This window comes from Eleutherodactylus coqui, chromosome 5 (genome assembly GCF_035609145.1).
Source record: "Eleutherodactylus coqui strain aEleCoq1 chromosome 5, aEleCoq1.hap1, whole genome shotgun sequence".
In the NCBI taxonomy this organism is placed as follows: domain Eukaryota; kingdom Metazoa; phylum Chordata; class Amphibia; order Anura; family Eleutherodactylidae; genus Eleutherodactylus; species Eleutherodactylus coqui.
In genome coordinates this window covers 178343346-178357916 of record NC_089841.1, presented here as the reverse complement: position 1 = coordinate 178357916, position 14571 = coordinate 178343346, and the positions used below count along the sequence as shown (strand labels likewise).

At 42.6% G+C, this 14571-nt stretch overlaps 1 protein-coding gene across 1 annotated transcript in view; it reads right to left on the bottom strand.

Moving 5' to 3' along the window:
* Positions 1-1157: 1157 nt before the first annotated feature.
* TBX5 (T-box transcription factor 5) overlaps positions 1158-14571 on the bottom strand; it is a 59717-nt gene continuing 46303 nt past the window's right edge. Inside the window, exons 6-9 of the mRNA XM_066601963.1 lie at positions 10951-11103; positions 6556-6647; positions 3435-3664; positions 1158-2093 (exon numbers count right to left, since the gene is read on the bottom strand). Of these exons, the coding sequence (XP_066458060.1) occupies positions 1519-2093; positions 3435-3664; positions 6556-6647; positions 10951-11103 (1050 nt within the window). The 3' untranslated portion in view covers positions 1158-1518. The remainder of the gene's footprint in view (positions 2094-3434; positions 3665-6555; positions 6648-10950; positions 11104-14571) is intronic.

Below are 14571 nucleotides of genomic sequence, written 5' to 3'. Positions count from 1 at the left end.
ACGGGCGATTTTTCGCGCGATTTGCGCATGCGCATGCGTCTGTCGATTTTTTAAAACCATTGCTTTGCAATGGTATTGGACACATGAGCGCTTTTTATGCGCTTATCCGATAAATTATAGAACAGAAATCGCAGATAGCACCTATCTGCGATTCCTGTTCTCTTCTCTATATGCGCTCAATGGGGCCGGCGGCAGCAGCGCCGACCCCATTGAGAACATATAGTAGACAAATCATTCTCCTCTGCCACAGCTGTAACAGCTGTGGCAGAGAAGAACGATGTTTGCCCATTGAATTAATGAATGGGTGTGAGTCAGACCTGCCTCTGATTGGCTCAGCGCTGAGCCAATCAGGGGCAGGTCTGAGTCACACCCCCTTCACACCCACTGCAGGCCGGCCGCGCGGAACTCCGGCTGCCGGGAGCAGGTGAGTATATATATTTTTTTTATTTTAACACTTTTCTGGATGAATTGCAGGGAAGGGCTTATATATTTAAGCCCTTCCCGAAAATACATCCCACACTCGCCCGCAGCGCATTGCTTTCAATGGAGTCGGCTGTATTGCCGGCTCCATTGAATGCAATGCGCTGGACAGCTCCGGCCCGTTTCTAATGAAACGCAGCTAGGAGCAGATTTTCGGGCGATTTTTGGGCACCGGTCACGCGATTTGCGGATGCGCATCCGTCATGCGATCCGCAAATCGTGCGAAAAAACACCCATCTGACTAAGGCCTTAGGCCGTATTGGTAACATTTTAGTTGAAAACAAAACTGGTAGAACGGATCTGCAGTATGTAATGTTATACCAAGGATGACTGCAAGCATTTTTTGAATGTGAAACAGAGCAGTCTTGGGCCATTTGGATTTTTTATGGTCATTTCAAAATGTTTTGTGCTGTGTTAAATATCACAACTTGTGACACTTTAGGTTGTCTGTATATTTATGTGTGATATTCCAATGTATTAGTCCACCCACCTTAAAAAAAAAATAAAAAAACACCATAATATCCTGGAAGGCATAGTTGCATGATGGAATTATTGCCACTCTCCAACACAACCTTGCTGTGCCCAGTTTTTTTTGCTGACACGTTTTTAAACCCATAGTTCCAGCCTCCAATATCACACAGTGTAACACACTGCAAACACCAATCATTTATGGCAGAGGCATGCAGGTGAATTCATGAAGTGCATGAGTTTTTCACTGTTTTTTCTTATATATGTCGGCACCATCATGGTGCAGCCTGCTGTGTGAAGTGCAAAGCCTTGAAATAGGCTCTTTCCAACAGACTTATTTTTTCCACCGATATATTGTCCGTCCAACATTCTTCTCTGTCCTATTTGTGATCCCGATGTAAGAAGAAATAGGGAGAAAGTGAAAAACAAACACGAATGTTTGCTTTGAGGTGTTCAAGAAATAACCATTGAGCCTTCAAATCTTGTCCTTTCAACATAGGTCAACTTTCTGTGGTCCTAGAGACACTTTGCTTAGAGTTTACCTAAAACATTTGTCTCGTGTCTGTTTTGTTAGCTGTTCTCATTCCAGTCTGGCACCATGCCCACCCCATGGACAGAGTGGTACTGGTGTGGGGATAGGGTCCGTGGAACACCATGTGGGTAGAGGAAATCAGAGGACTGAATTGATGATGCCTGTTGTATTCCAGACTGAGGAGTACATTGCCTCACAATAGCCTGGTGAGAAGGTGGATGTTGGAACATCGTGTGGGTATCGGTAGACTGCGAACTTGCATGGTTACCCAATCTGGGCATGAGAGAGCTGGAGGTGAAATGAGCAGAGAAGTGCTGGTAAGGCAGTCGTTCCATGGTTTGCATCCCTCCTCCCACAGTACAGCTGCTATACGAGGGTACGCTTGACCAACTATTACAAGAAATGTCTTCTATGCCTGTAACTTGTTCTGTGGCTGCTGTTGAATTAGCATACATGCAAGCCTGGCGTTGGGCAGACTCTGTGCGGAAGGATGTTGACGATGAAGAGGAGGAGGATGGCTGTGTGTAGCCAGCTCTGTAATATGGGTCTTCTTCACTTGGAGATGTATCCATATAGGGCTTCTTATAAGGATGCTCAGCTGATTCTTCACTCGCTGCACAGAAAATTAAGTTTTTTTTTTAAATAAATCTCACATATAATACAAAAACAGCACTTCTGTCATAAAATACATTGGCAAATATGCTGAAATATAAAGATATTCCTTTTACTATTTATTAGCTTATAATAGAGTGTGATGTAACTGATGGAATATATACAGTATTGTTTTTTAATCACACTTGCAATAACAGTAAGAGACTTGTGGCTACACTACAGCTATGGGGGTTGGGGGAAACAGCTATTGTGGAATGGTTCCCTACTGTGAAGACACTTTTATCTAAGTTGACCATAAGTCATTATGCCCTACTCCGCAGTTCAAGCCGCCCATAGACAAACACATATGCAGTGGAGAAGGTAGAAGACCCGCACAGCCACGCAGAGGAACCAGACAGGTAAGTAGTGTCCTTGGCCACGGGCAGGGTGGGATTCCGCTGTGGGTTCCTGCCCGCAGAATCCGACCCGACTGTGGACATGAGGCCTTAGGCTGAATGCACACGGTTGGGTCGGATTCCACATGCGGAATCCCACAGCGGAATCTGACCCTATGCCCAGCCGGTGACTCCAGTGTACCTGTCCAGATTTCTTCTTATCTGTATTGCAGATGCGCCGGTCGTCATGCCGGCGCATATGCGCAGCACAGGTAATGGCGCTAGGCGATGACACAGATCCTATGACCTTTCCTCAATGATGATTGCGGAAGGGCTGCGGGTCAGGCGGCTTTCATTGAAGTTTGCTCAAAATCGCAGCATGCTGCGATTTCTCCTCCATGGGCGGAAAATCGCTATCGATTTCCACTCATGTGGATGAAATTGCGTTTTGCCACAGCATGCTATAGGCAGTATTTTCTGCGGAATCCGGAAGCGGACGCAATTCAGCTTTTGGGGATCCAATGAGGGTTTATACTCTGCCACGTGTTCTGCCTTTTTTGAACTTAATTGCAAATGAAAGTGACTCAGAAATATTGTTTTGTGGATATCAGACCAATGGTCGAAAATCATAGTCCTTCTGTTTCAATTAACCCTATCCATAAATTAATTTATTCTATTACTTTCCAGAAAATGCAGAGATTTTGGAAAAGTGCCAGAAGAGAACAGAACCAGGTTCAGCTTTTATTCCATCCTCTACTTATGTTAAGAAAACTCTTTTCGGGTGCAGTGACGCATCGCTGATTTGCTACAAGTTTTGTTGCAGATTTCACCCCTTCAATTGGAATTCAACTGGAAGGATAAAATCTGCTGTAGAGCCGCACCAAAATAGCTACATATGAACACACCTGTATACAGCACATATATCAAATGTTATGTTCTTTTTAGGAATACATCTAATGTCCACTTACCTTTCCTTTTTGTACAGTGGTATATAGGGCCAGGTTCGTGTGGCAAGGAAGAATATGAGTTGGAAGGAGGCAATAGGTCCTGAGAGGTGCTGCTGACACCATTCTCACACTGATACTGGGAGCTGAGGTTAGAAGAACTAGTTATATTGCGTGTTTCAGAAGGGAACGGGCTATGGTTAGATGTAACCTTTTGTCGCACAGTGCTTCTTGGAACAACAGGATATTCTTTGCTGAAGAAAAAACATAAGCAAATGTAGAATTGAATAACATACCATTCAATGCAGAGCTGATAAACAAGCCTTCATTTACTCAAATGGCCCATTTACACCCAAAGATGATCGCTCAAAATTTGTTCAAAAGTTAGGGAGAATGACAGTTTGAGCGATCATTTGCAAGTAAATCAGCAGGTGGTCTGTTCTCTGCATACAGTTCCTTTGCTCTGCCCCGGGGCTGCAAGCTGAATACAATATAATCAGCACTCCCCGTGGAGAACACAGCATGCAGTCCCTACTATCAGCTCTCTGGCTGAATAATGCATTTTATGCTCACCTAAAAATCATCGTTCAGCTGAAGAGTGAAAGATGAGAGCATTTACACACTCTGATTATTGCTCAAACGATGGCTTTTGAGAGATAATCTTTGCGTGTAAATGGGGCTTAAGTGTAACTGTAAATTGATTATTTAAATGAGGTTAAAATAAACTAAAACCTGAGATGGCTGTAAATATTGCACTCCAATGTACTTGTAAGCATTTGGTCGCCAAATATTGCCGTCACATAGGTAGTTGTATGGAGACAAGCCTTGTTTTAATTCCTATTCACATGCGCTCCCTGAAGGATCAATTGCCCAGTTTGCTCTCTAACTATACAGTATGATACATATAGGGCTCTGCAGACCGTAGACTACTCAGTAGCTTCCATGCAGCTGCAGTCCACATCCACAAGAATGTTTAGCAGCCAAATGATACAGTATATTAATTTATTTTTTTTGGATTTTCTTTTACAGTGTTCATGATGCAGTACTAATTACAATTTACCACATTCTTATACTTTTTAAAAATCTTTTACTACAATTAAAAATATTTGAAATTTTTTTTTTTAATTGCTCTCTGTTGTCATATTTTGAGATCCATAACGTTTTTCCATCTGTGGGGCTGCATAAGGCCATGTGTTTTGTGTGGCAAGCTGTAGTTTTAATGGGTTCCATTATGGGGTAATACAACTTTTTGATCACTGCCTATTCAAATTTTTTGGGAAGTGGGTTGGACCCCCAAAAATTGCAAAGCATCGTATTGTATCTGTCAATGTTAGCTAATTAAGGGTGTAATACACTTGCATACACAGCAGATATAGAGGTCCGCACTAGATCCTGGGCAGCCATTGGCACCCCAAGTTGTCAAGATGGGGCTGTTGAGGTGATGGAGGAAGCCTATTCCCATGTCTAATGGCTTACTCCAATTGCAATATGCATATATATGTATATATATATATATATATATATATATATATATATATATAGGATATGCCATAAATGTATGTCTACTAAATCCGGAATTTGCACCTACATGGAGAACGAGGGTATACTATCTACCTGGTGAGGTAACCACATTCAGGTAGAAAGTGAATGGACATGTGGTGCGCAGACGAGTAGCTGCCGCCATTTCCTTCTATGGGAGTTCGGTAAACTATGGAATGTAGATCCAGGGAAATTAGGTATTTAAAAGTCTGGGGTCCGAATTTGTTTTGTGGTCTGGTCAGGAGTAGGAATTTAGTTGTGTTGCAGGGTATAGGTTGCAGAAGTAAGGAGCCAAGATGTCTAGGCATAGGCAATCATTGTGAAAAGTTGTCATGGCAATCTGGACAGAATAAAGATGACAAAGAAAGAAAAGTCCAATCAGAAAAGATGTCAGGTTTGAGTCATTAGGTCTAATAGTTATGTTCTTTGTAACTGCATCTGATCAGTGCTGCATTCTCTTGTACAGTGTGTAGCATGATCATACTGTAAGAATGCAGGAATATTCCCTCACCTTACTTACTAGATATGTGATAATGTTGTTTGAACAGTCTTTTGTCTATGGTTGGTTGTGTTTCAGTGCATGTTGGTAACAAGGGCACTTTCCTCTCTGTTCATATAACATGACGTCTGGGATAATTGGCCCTGACACCATATTGATGAAGGCTTCTAACACAGCCCTTTGCTTGTGAGGGACATGTGAATTTGCTGTCATGACACATAGGTCATCACCATAATGTAGAGTATGTTTACTTAAATGGGCAGTAGTTGGCACCAATGTATAGTTGGTGGCCATGCCTGTGTGTGGTAATGGGACCCTTTGTGGATGAAGAAGAGCTGAGAATTGTAACAGTTCACTGTATCGGCACCTGGGATGATAAGATGTGTCGAGAAGCTATCTTTATTGGCAGACCCTGCAGGTGGAGAGTTAAGTTTCCCTTCATGGAGACTGGAGATAGAGTGAAGCCTATGTTTGAAGCCTTAAGCTGTTCTAACTACCCTTGGTTGCAGCTAATGCTGTTGGATCTCCCAAGGGAAAATCTACCACCACCGTAGTGTCTGTAATGATTGTCCCAAGTTGTGCATCTTGGCGTCAACTGATATGCTTAGGTTCCAATTTGGAGTATAAGTAAAGCCTTGTTTGAGTTCAACAGTAGCTCTCCCAGTTCCATCCCAAGAAAACAGTTTCAGAACCTTCTACTAGGCTGCACCACATTCTTCTGCATCTTAGTAACACAAGCCCCATGAGCAGGAAAGTCTAGCTATGCCCTACAAGTACATTACAATGTAGCCTATCTAGAGGCACCTGGTATCTGACCACTATATGGACACTATATAGCGGTAATATTGGTTATAGTGGTAGCATGCACTTGGATCTAGCTGAAAGAGCAATTGTAAATCTGTCATTGAATGTGTGGATCGGTATGTATATGTTTCACTTTCATTATCCTCTTGTGTTGACATTGTGGCTTACATACTTTAGAGAGTGATGAGGTGCATAACCAGAAAAGGCAAAATCTACTGCTTTTTCTGCCCCAACCCTAGATTTTGACCCTGGATCCACCCCTGCTACTATGTCATTATGTAAAATACAGAAGACACAATGAACCTTTGCATCCTGGACATGCGGTGCAGCTCCATATCATCACTTCCTCTGAATCCCTTGGCAAATGGGTTATTTTCAATCTTTAACTGCGTTATCTGTTAGAAAGATATGACTGTAATTAGGATATTGCATTATAATAGTTTAAAACTAAACTCAGAACTTCTTTTTACATATATTCACCATGGATATTTATAGCATATCCACAGGATACACCATCAATGTCTAATGCGTGAGGGTTCCACTTCTGCTGCATCCAAGCACAGCCCTCTCCATTTAATATCTTCCTGAATTCAGCGGCCTCATAACCAGATGGAGTGGGGCTCATGGGCCACCTCATTTTCCCAATAGGAGAGAGTAGAACATGTGAGATCCCCATCTATAAGACTTTTAAAACATACTCTGTGGATATGCTTCAAAGGGGTTTTTACAGAATTTCAAGTTACTGGTGATTGACCGTGTCCCACTGTCGACACCCCCGCAGTACCGGCTTGGATATTTCTGTCAATCCCATTAAAAAGGAATGTAGCATTGACTGTGCATGTGTAGCCAGTGCTCCATTCAGAGTGATGTCACTTCGGGGGAAGAAACAACCTGTACAGTGACAGGAGAGTGGGACACAGGAGTCTCATTCCTGGCAAGGTTCTCAGTGAGACCCTCCTGATCAGCAACTTATCTCTAAGGGCTAATGCCCACAGCTGGATATCTTCTGCATTTCACACGGCGGAAATCCGCCGCGTTATGCCGCAGCTATTAGGTTCTATTGAACCTAATAGCTCAATGTTCACGCCGCAGAATTCTACCACGGAATTCCGCAGCATGAAAGAGACCACAGCATGCTGTAATAGCCGCGGAAAAATGCACGGCCGGCTTCCATTGTAGTCACTGGAAGCCAGCCGTCATGCTATACTTCTGCTGTCAGCACAGTGGAAGTATCACATGATTACGTGTCCCACCCACTGCGTCATCCCACACTGCTGGTGTGTCACACGTTATACTGCGTGTGCCGCCCTGGCTCAGCAGGCGGGACGCACACGGCGGATTCGGAGAGGTGAATATGGGGTCTTTGGAGGGCGCTGTGATGGACTCTGCTGCAATATTCCGCTGGCGGAGTCCGTCACAGCCGTGGGCATGAGGCTTTAGCCTCCGGAAATTAAAATTCTGGTAAAACCCCTTTAATTGACTGTGTTGGAGTAAACCCTTTTAATAGTTTAGTGCTGTGTTTCTAAATTCAAGTCACAACAAACCACAGTAGATCATATTTTCTGAATCTCCAATAGAGGCAATACCTGGGGGATTACTGATGGTGTTACACTAATCATATCATATGTGCAGTATTAAAGGGACCCTCCAGTCCTGGACAAGCAAAGATGATAATTCATTCACTTGTTCGTTTTCTGCATGCATAAAAACCAAACGATAATTCGACCCATGTGAACAGGCAGTCATTCATCTATGAACAACTACCTGTTTATGCTGAATGGAGGCGGTTGGCTGGAAAAGATCCCTGATGCATTCTGCCTTTATTCAGTGAGTGATTATCGCTCCTGTGTTAAAAATTATCCCACTTAGAAGGACCATTGACTACCAAGGCATACAAATGCATTGAGTGCATCAGGTAGTCAGAGAGATGGTGCAGCCATCTTTGTTTGTCCAGGACCAGATGGGCGCTTTAAAGTAATCCATAAATCATGAAGTATTGGGAGTTTTTGGAGATTTGGAATCATAAGTATTTTAGTGTAGCATAAATACATCTGAACAGAGTATTATATTAACAAACTACGACCTTCACATAGATGACATGTGCATTGGGTATAAAATTGGAAGCGGCGAAATTCACCTAAAAAAATGTGCCATAATCCGAGTCTTTTTGATGCAGTTTTTGGTGATGATCTGCAGGCGGATTTAGCCATGTTAATCTGCGTGTGGAATTCCGCAATGAATAATCATGTTTGCACATCAATATGTCACATGACATGCCAGAAAGACATGGATTTTGACATGTTTTTTATGCGGAATTCACCGTGGAATATTCCGCCACTATTCTGCCCTTGTGAACCTCACCTAAGGGTGTATTTAGATGTGCTGGTTTTGTGGTTTTCTTTCATAACAAATGGCAGCAAAATAATTCACAAACATGTTTTATCTCATCACAGTCTCCATTTTAACAATCTAAGGGCTTATTCACAGGAGCTTATATCGGCCGCCGGTTCCACAGCCGGCCGATATACGCTTCCATCTGAGCTGTCTTCCCCCTTCCCTCCCCCTCACCGGCTCTCTGCCTCTCTCCTCCCCTCCAGCTGTTTGCAATGGGAATGGGTGGGACAGGGCGGAGCTTAGGTGAAGACAGCTCCGGTGGTAGCGTACATCGGCCGTCTGTGAAAGCGGCGGCCGATATACGCTCCTGTGAATAAGCCCTAAAGGTGTTAATACATATTAGAACAAAGTTGGCCATTTTCAGACAAAATGATTGTACAACTTGTAAAACTTAATGAATAATTGTTTTAGCCAACCAATGAAAGAATGTCATTGTCGGAAAAGCAGTTGGCCATGTCATCTAGCAGTTGTACTTAAGATCTATCTTTCTCATGAAAAACCTTTAAAGGGCCCATATATGTTAGACTAAGGTTGATGAAAATGCATGATTTCAGCCAATACAGTCGGATGAAATATTACACTGAATGATTGTTTTAGCTGACCGATGGCACACCGTTATCATCTGCAAAAAAGACTACTGGATTTTAGATTTCCATCTGATTAAAACATTTTTGATTTTGACAAAAGAGCATTCATTTCAGAAAGATCTTTCTTTAACCCTTTCCAATCCACTGCCTGACCTCTGAAGACATTCTGATTGAAGACTGTACAGCTCTGATGTTGGAAGACGTCCGGCAGGGTATTCTTACTGTACATTACTGGCCGCTCTGTCGAGGGCCTCTCCAGCATGTCCCATACCACAGTACTGGCTCTAGCCAGCAGATGGCGACATTGCATAATGGCAGAAAGAGAAAGCCCCCTAGGAAACCCTGAATCCAAAATTGAATTGCAAAGGGTTAAAAGAATGGTCGCAGAAAGATCACTTGACCATCATCCGGTGACGGGGAAAATCTGCCTGCAAAAGAATACTTTACAAGACATTTGTTCATTTATCGGGTGTTCAACTATTACCCTATCCCTGTTTAATGTGCATGACCGCTTTATGGCTATAAACCTCACTTGCATGCAGTGGCCAATAGTTGCATTATTTTGCTGATAAAAGGTCAGTATTAATTGTGCAGCCATTGGCCACTGCTAAAGATGAACGAACATACTCGCTAAGGGCAATTGCTCAAGCAAGCATTGCCCTTAGCGAGTACCTGCCCGCTCGAGAGACGAGGTTCGGGTGCCAGCGGCGGGCAGGGAGCTGCGGGGGAGAGTGGGGAGGAACGGAGGGGAGATCTCTCTCTCCCTCTCTCCATCCTGCTCCCCCCCGCTGACTGACGCAACTCACCGCTCCCTCGCGCCGGCACCCAAACCTTGTCTCTCGAGCGGGCAGGTACTCGCTAAGGGCAATGTTTGCTCGAGCAATTGCCCTTAGCGCATATGCTCGCTCATCACTAGCCACTGCATATTTTTCCGCATACGGCTACCACAGCCTAAAAATCTAGACTACCATGCAAGAACTTCATCAGCACGCTACTTTCATGCAACTTTTTCCGCCACATTTTTTCTATATATATATATTAATAGAGAAAGAGTCGCACTGAAAAAGTCTAATGAATGTTGCACAAAAATACAATTGAGAACATGTGTGAATTGCGGCTTACTGGAATATACTGGTACATCCAAAGCATTTCCAAGATGAAACTCTACTGCACTATTCAGTCCGGTTGTCAGGCCATGCAGTTTACAGCGCAGCTATTTTATAATTCTCCCCTACTCCTTTTATAATTCTCCCCTCCTCCTTTAATCTAAAATTCTTTCCGAGGGTCTGTATATATTTTTATTTTATTTCTTTCTTCATTTTAACATTTCTCCACATGGGCAAAATAGTTCACTTTATATACAGATGTTACAGCAGAAAAAAAAAAGATTGGCTGGCTGTGCTTCTTTCCAGAAACCCGTAAAATGTGTGCATAAGCCTGAGAGAGGCTTGGCAGCTCAGAAAAGGACCCTTGGAGAAGAACGTTTTCTCTTAACTCTTTCACTGCTTACTCCGAAACACACAAATATGTGTCTATCTATATGAGTTATTTGGTGATATTAAGGTCCATAGTTGTATTATACTCTCTTTCTTCCAACAGAGGGAAGCAGTAGCCCCACTTCTGCTATTTCATTTGTATCCATTTTTGTTTGCCACAGAAGTGTCAGTTTAGTGTTACTTGTGGTGAGAGAACCAAGTTAATGGCAAGAAGCTTTTACCTTGTGGTTTTGGTAAGATGTTACAGCTATAAAGGCAGTCTCTGAGAAGACATGGGTACAGAAAGCAGTGTTCTTGGACCCAAATCCATTGTTTTCGTCTGCTTTAACTATGTGAAGCCGAGGCTGGTATTTGTGCATGGAATTCAGAATGATCTAAAAGAGAGAACACAAGATTAACACATAAATCACTGTATAATAATGAAGCAAAATGCCTTCTGTTCTGATGTCACGAGTTACATTAGCAGTAGACTTTCTGCCTTTACGTTCTAAGAAGGATGGAAAGGAACAGCAGCCAATTACAGGCGACACTAATGATCCAGCAGGGTAATGAAGAAGGGAGAAGTATGTGGAAACAGAACTGTGGTTACATGCTTGTATAAGCATGTGAGTGAATTGGTAGGGCAATGTTATTCAATGGATTAATGAATGAACTGGAAGAGTGCACTTGTTTGCCAGGTCACTAATATAAATTCCAAGTTTTTACAGTATAATTATGAAGGTGATTAAAATGTCTAATTTGGTAAAATTGCTCCTTATGAATACTGCATTAAAAGGTAAGTCCATCTCTGCAGCTCTTTTTATTGCTCTAGTGCAAACAAAATAACAGATGAAGCAATTTTATCCACGGCTCTTATGCAGACTTACTGTATGTGTATCATTGGTTGCAGACTATAAACGAATCCTGAAGTCATACTACCTTCCATTTGCTTCTTCCCAATCTACTCAATGTATATTAGAAACAAGTAGGGGACAGATAGAAGGGAGTAAGGCAACAGGTTCCGACTACACAGAGTTTGTAGTATATAACCTTTGAGGCATATAGGATACTGCATTAGTGGCAATCATGTTGGCCAAGGCCAGATTAAAGGCCCATTTACACGCAAAGATAATCTTTCAAAGTATTGAAAGTTTTAGCAATCATTTTGCATAAAGTTTAATGGACACCAATGTCCATAAACATTTTATCATCTTCATTTGCGTGTAAAAGGGCCTCCGGGCGCTGTTTGCAGAGCCCAGCATGTGGGTTTGGCTCTGCACACAGCTGCATTGTTCTCTTCGGGGCTGCCAGCAGAATACAATGTAATCTCCCAACTCCCATAGAAAACACAGCATGCGGTCTATTGAGAGATACTTTATCTCTCTGCAGCTGAACAATGGATTTTAAGCTCACCTTAAAATCATTGTTTAGACGAAAAGTGTACAATGTCTGTGTTTACACGCAACGATTATTTGCTCGTTTGCTGTTGTTTTAACGAATTTTGAGTCATAATTGTTGCATGTAAATGGGCCTTAACGGGGATAATTAATCAATATGTAAACCAGAACATAAAAGTTGGGAACAGGCAGGAACAAAATTTCAATTTTTTTCTAGACTCCCTGTCTGCCTGCACTTGTTAGATAAAGAGCCTGACACTTCTGGCCAGTAGGCACTCTCCACCACCCAGTGTCAATCCCATGTGTTGTCAGCCTTTGACACTGGGTGGTGGAGATTGCCCATCTGACAGAAGACGGGTGTTTGGCTTCATATTTAAAGGGGTATTCCCATCTTGTCTTTTTATAGCCGAGATAGGAAACTGCTACCATGGCTACTGGCCACCCAGCTGGAGCCTACAGAAAGAGCTAGGTGATTAGCGCAGTGCTGTTTCTATAGCTCCCATTGAAATGAATGGGAGCTACAGAAACAGTGTAGCACAAAGCACTTTACAAAGTGCTTGGCTGTTTCCAACTGGTGGTCGGAACAGAGTGGCCAGGTTTTCCCATCTTGGCCATCAATAGTCAAGATTGGAATACTCCTTTAATGAAAGTTGGTGCAATTAAATTAGGGGGGGTCTTGAAGAAAAGTGGCGATGGAGTTAGTGGAGACGTGACTGTAAAGGTGTGCAGCCTATGGCACCTGTTAGAAGGCCTCCAGGTCAAGCTTTTTAAGATCACAGTCGCTGGCAGGTAATAAAGTCAGGGAGCAAAATCAAGGTCATTTTTAAAAGCAAAGGCTTAGGCTGGGTTCACAAAGGGCAGATTTGCCATGGAAAATCCGTCCGGAATTTTGCTGCGGCAAATCCGCATGCAGCTACTAATCCCGGGATTAGCCATCCATGTAGACGAGATTTGTGAAAAATTTCGTCCAAACGGAACAGCCAATCCGTCGCGGCAAAGCCAGAAAAAGCCGGTGCTGCACTGCAGGTTCCCCGGCCGCAGAATGTCAATTTTTTTTTACTGTTGCGGCCCCACTCTCCTCTATGGGAGCGCAGGCCGCATTGGAAAAGTATGCGGGCAAGCCGCTTCATAACCCGTGGCTAAGTGCCGCAGGTTTTGAAGCAGCGCTTTCCTGGCGGAAATCTCATGGCTTTTTGCTGTGGCAAAACCGCGAGATTTCCGCCGGGAATATGTCCCGTGTGACCCCAGCAAAATCAGAGAAACAGGCAAAGGAACAGAACCAAAATGCAATAAGGAAAAGAGGAGCAATGCTTATGATTTGGGAAAAGAAGGGAACAGCAGTAAAGCTCAGGAGCAAAAAGAGATCTCAGAGTAAGAGCAGGAGGGTCCATTATAATAAAACTGTGCAAACAAACACCCTACTAAGTATGTATGAACCAGAATTATAGGACAAGAAGTATTGGTAGGAATTAAAGTCTGTTATAAAGCCACATACAGCAACACAGGGAACAAAACCCAGAAGTAAAATCTAAAGGGATAAAAATGATAAATGAAGGACTTTCCCTTCCTGCTGGTGCCATTTCTGGCTTTGGCTCATCTCAAAATGCATCATAAACTGCATGCAAGCGTCCAGAGTTGGCTATGCTCACATGTAGTTTATATACTGTTTGGTGGTGTTGTTTGGCTCATTTTGGATCAATGGCATTTTTTCCAAAATGCTCTTAAAATGGTCTTTTAAGTCCGACATTTTTTCTAATAGCATTCTCTGTAGGACTTGGAAAAGGACAGAAAAAATACAGTTTACAATAAATCTAACAGAAATACTTGCAAAAAGTGCTATCCAAAAAACTCATTTTTACATAGGAAAAGGATGTAGAAAAGGTCATGTTTGTGAAGGAGGCCTGAAAGGGGTTGTCTGCTTTCTACTGTTTTTTTTTTACAGTTTTTACTTATTCAGATGCAGAATAGGAAATCATGCAATTTTTTTAATAGGTATCTATTTAAAATTCTGCTCACATCCTTTCTTATAACAGTGCAGTGACCCCTATCTGCACAGTAGAATGGTATAGTCCATTGATTCTACAGTCAATAGTAATGGCCGCCGGTCATGTGACCCACCAAACATGTCATGTGACCCCTGGTGTTCAACTCACTCTAGTCAGGTATCAAATATGTGAATAATAGTTTACTGAGGAGCAGAACTCCCATAATATTACTACCTGCAGCGTCATCATGTCTGTCAATGTCTGTGGAAAAGCAGCTCTCTGTGTGTTTTTTTTTTTTAGTTGACTTTATTAAACAACATGAGGACATCACCTGCAGGCAGTTGTGTTTTTGTTTTGAACATTTAACTTTATTAACAACAGCTGTTAATTAAAACACACACAGCTGTTTCCATGTGATAATATCGGTCAACTGGAAAAGAAAACCACCACGCAGAGGAGGTGGGCTGGGGGGGAGGGGTGG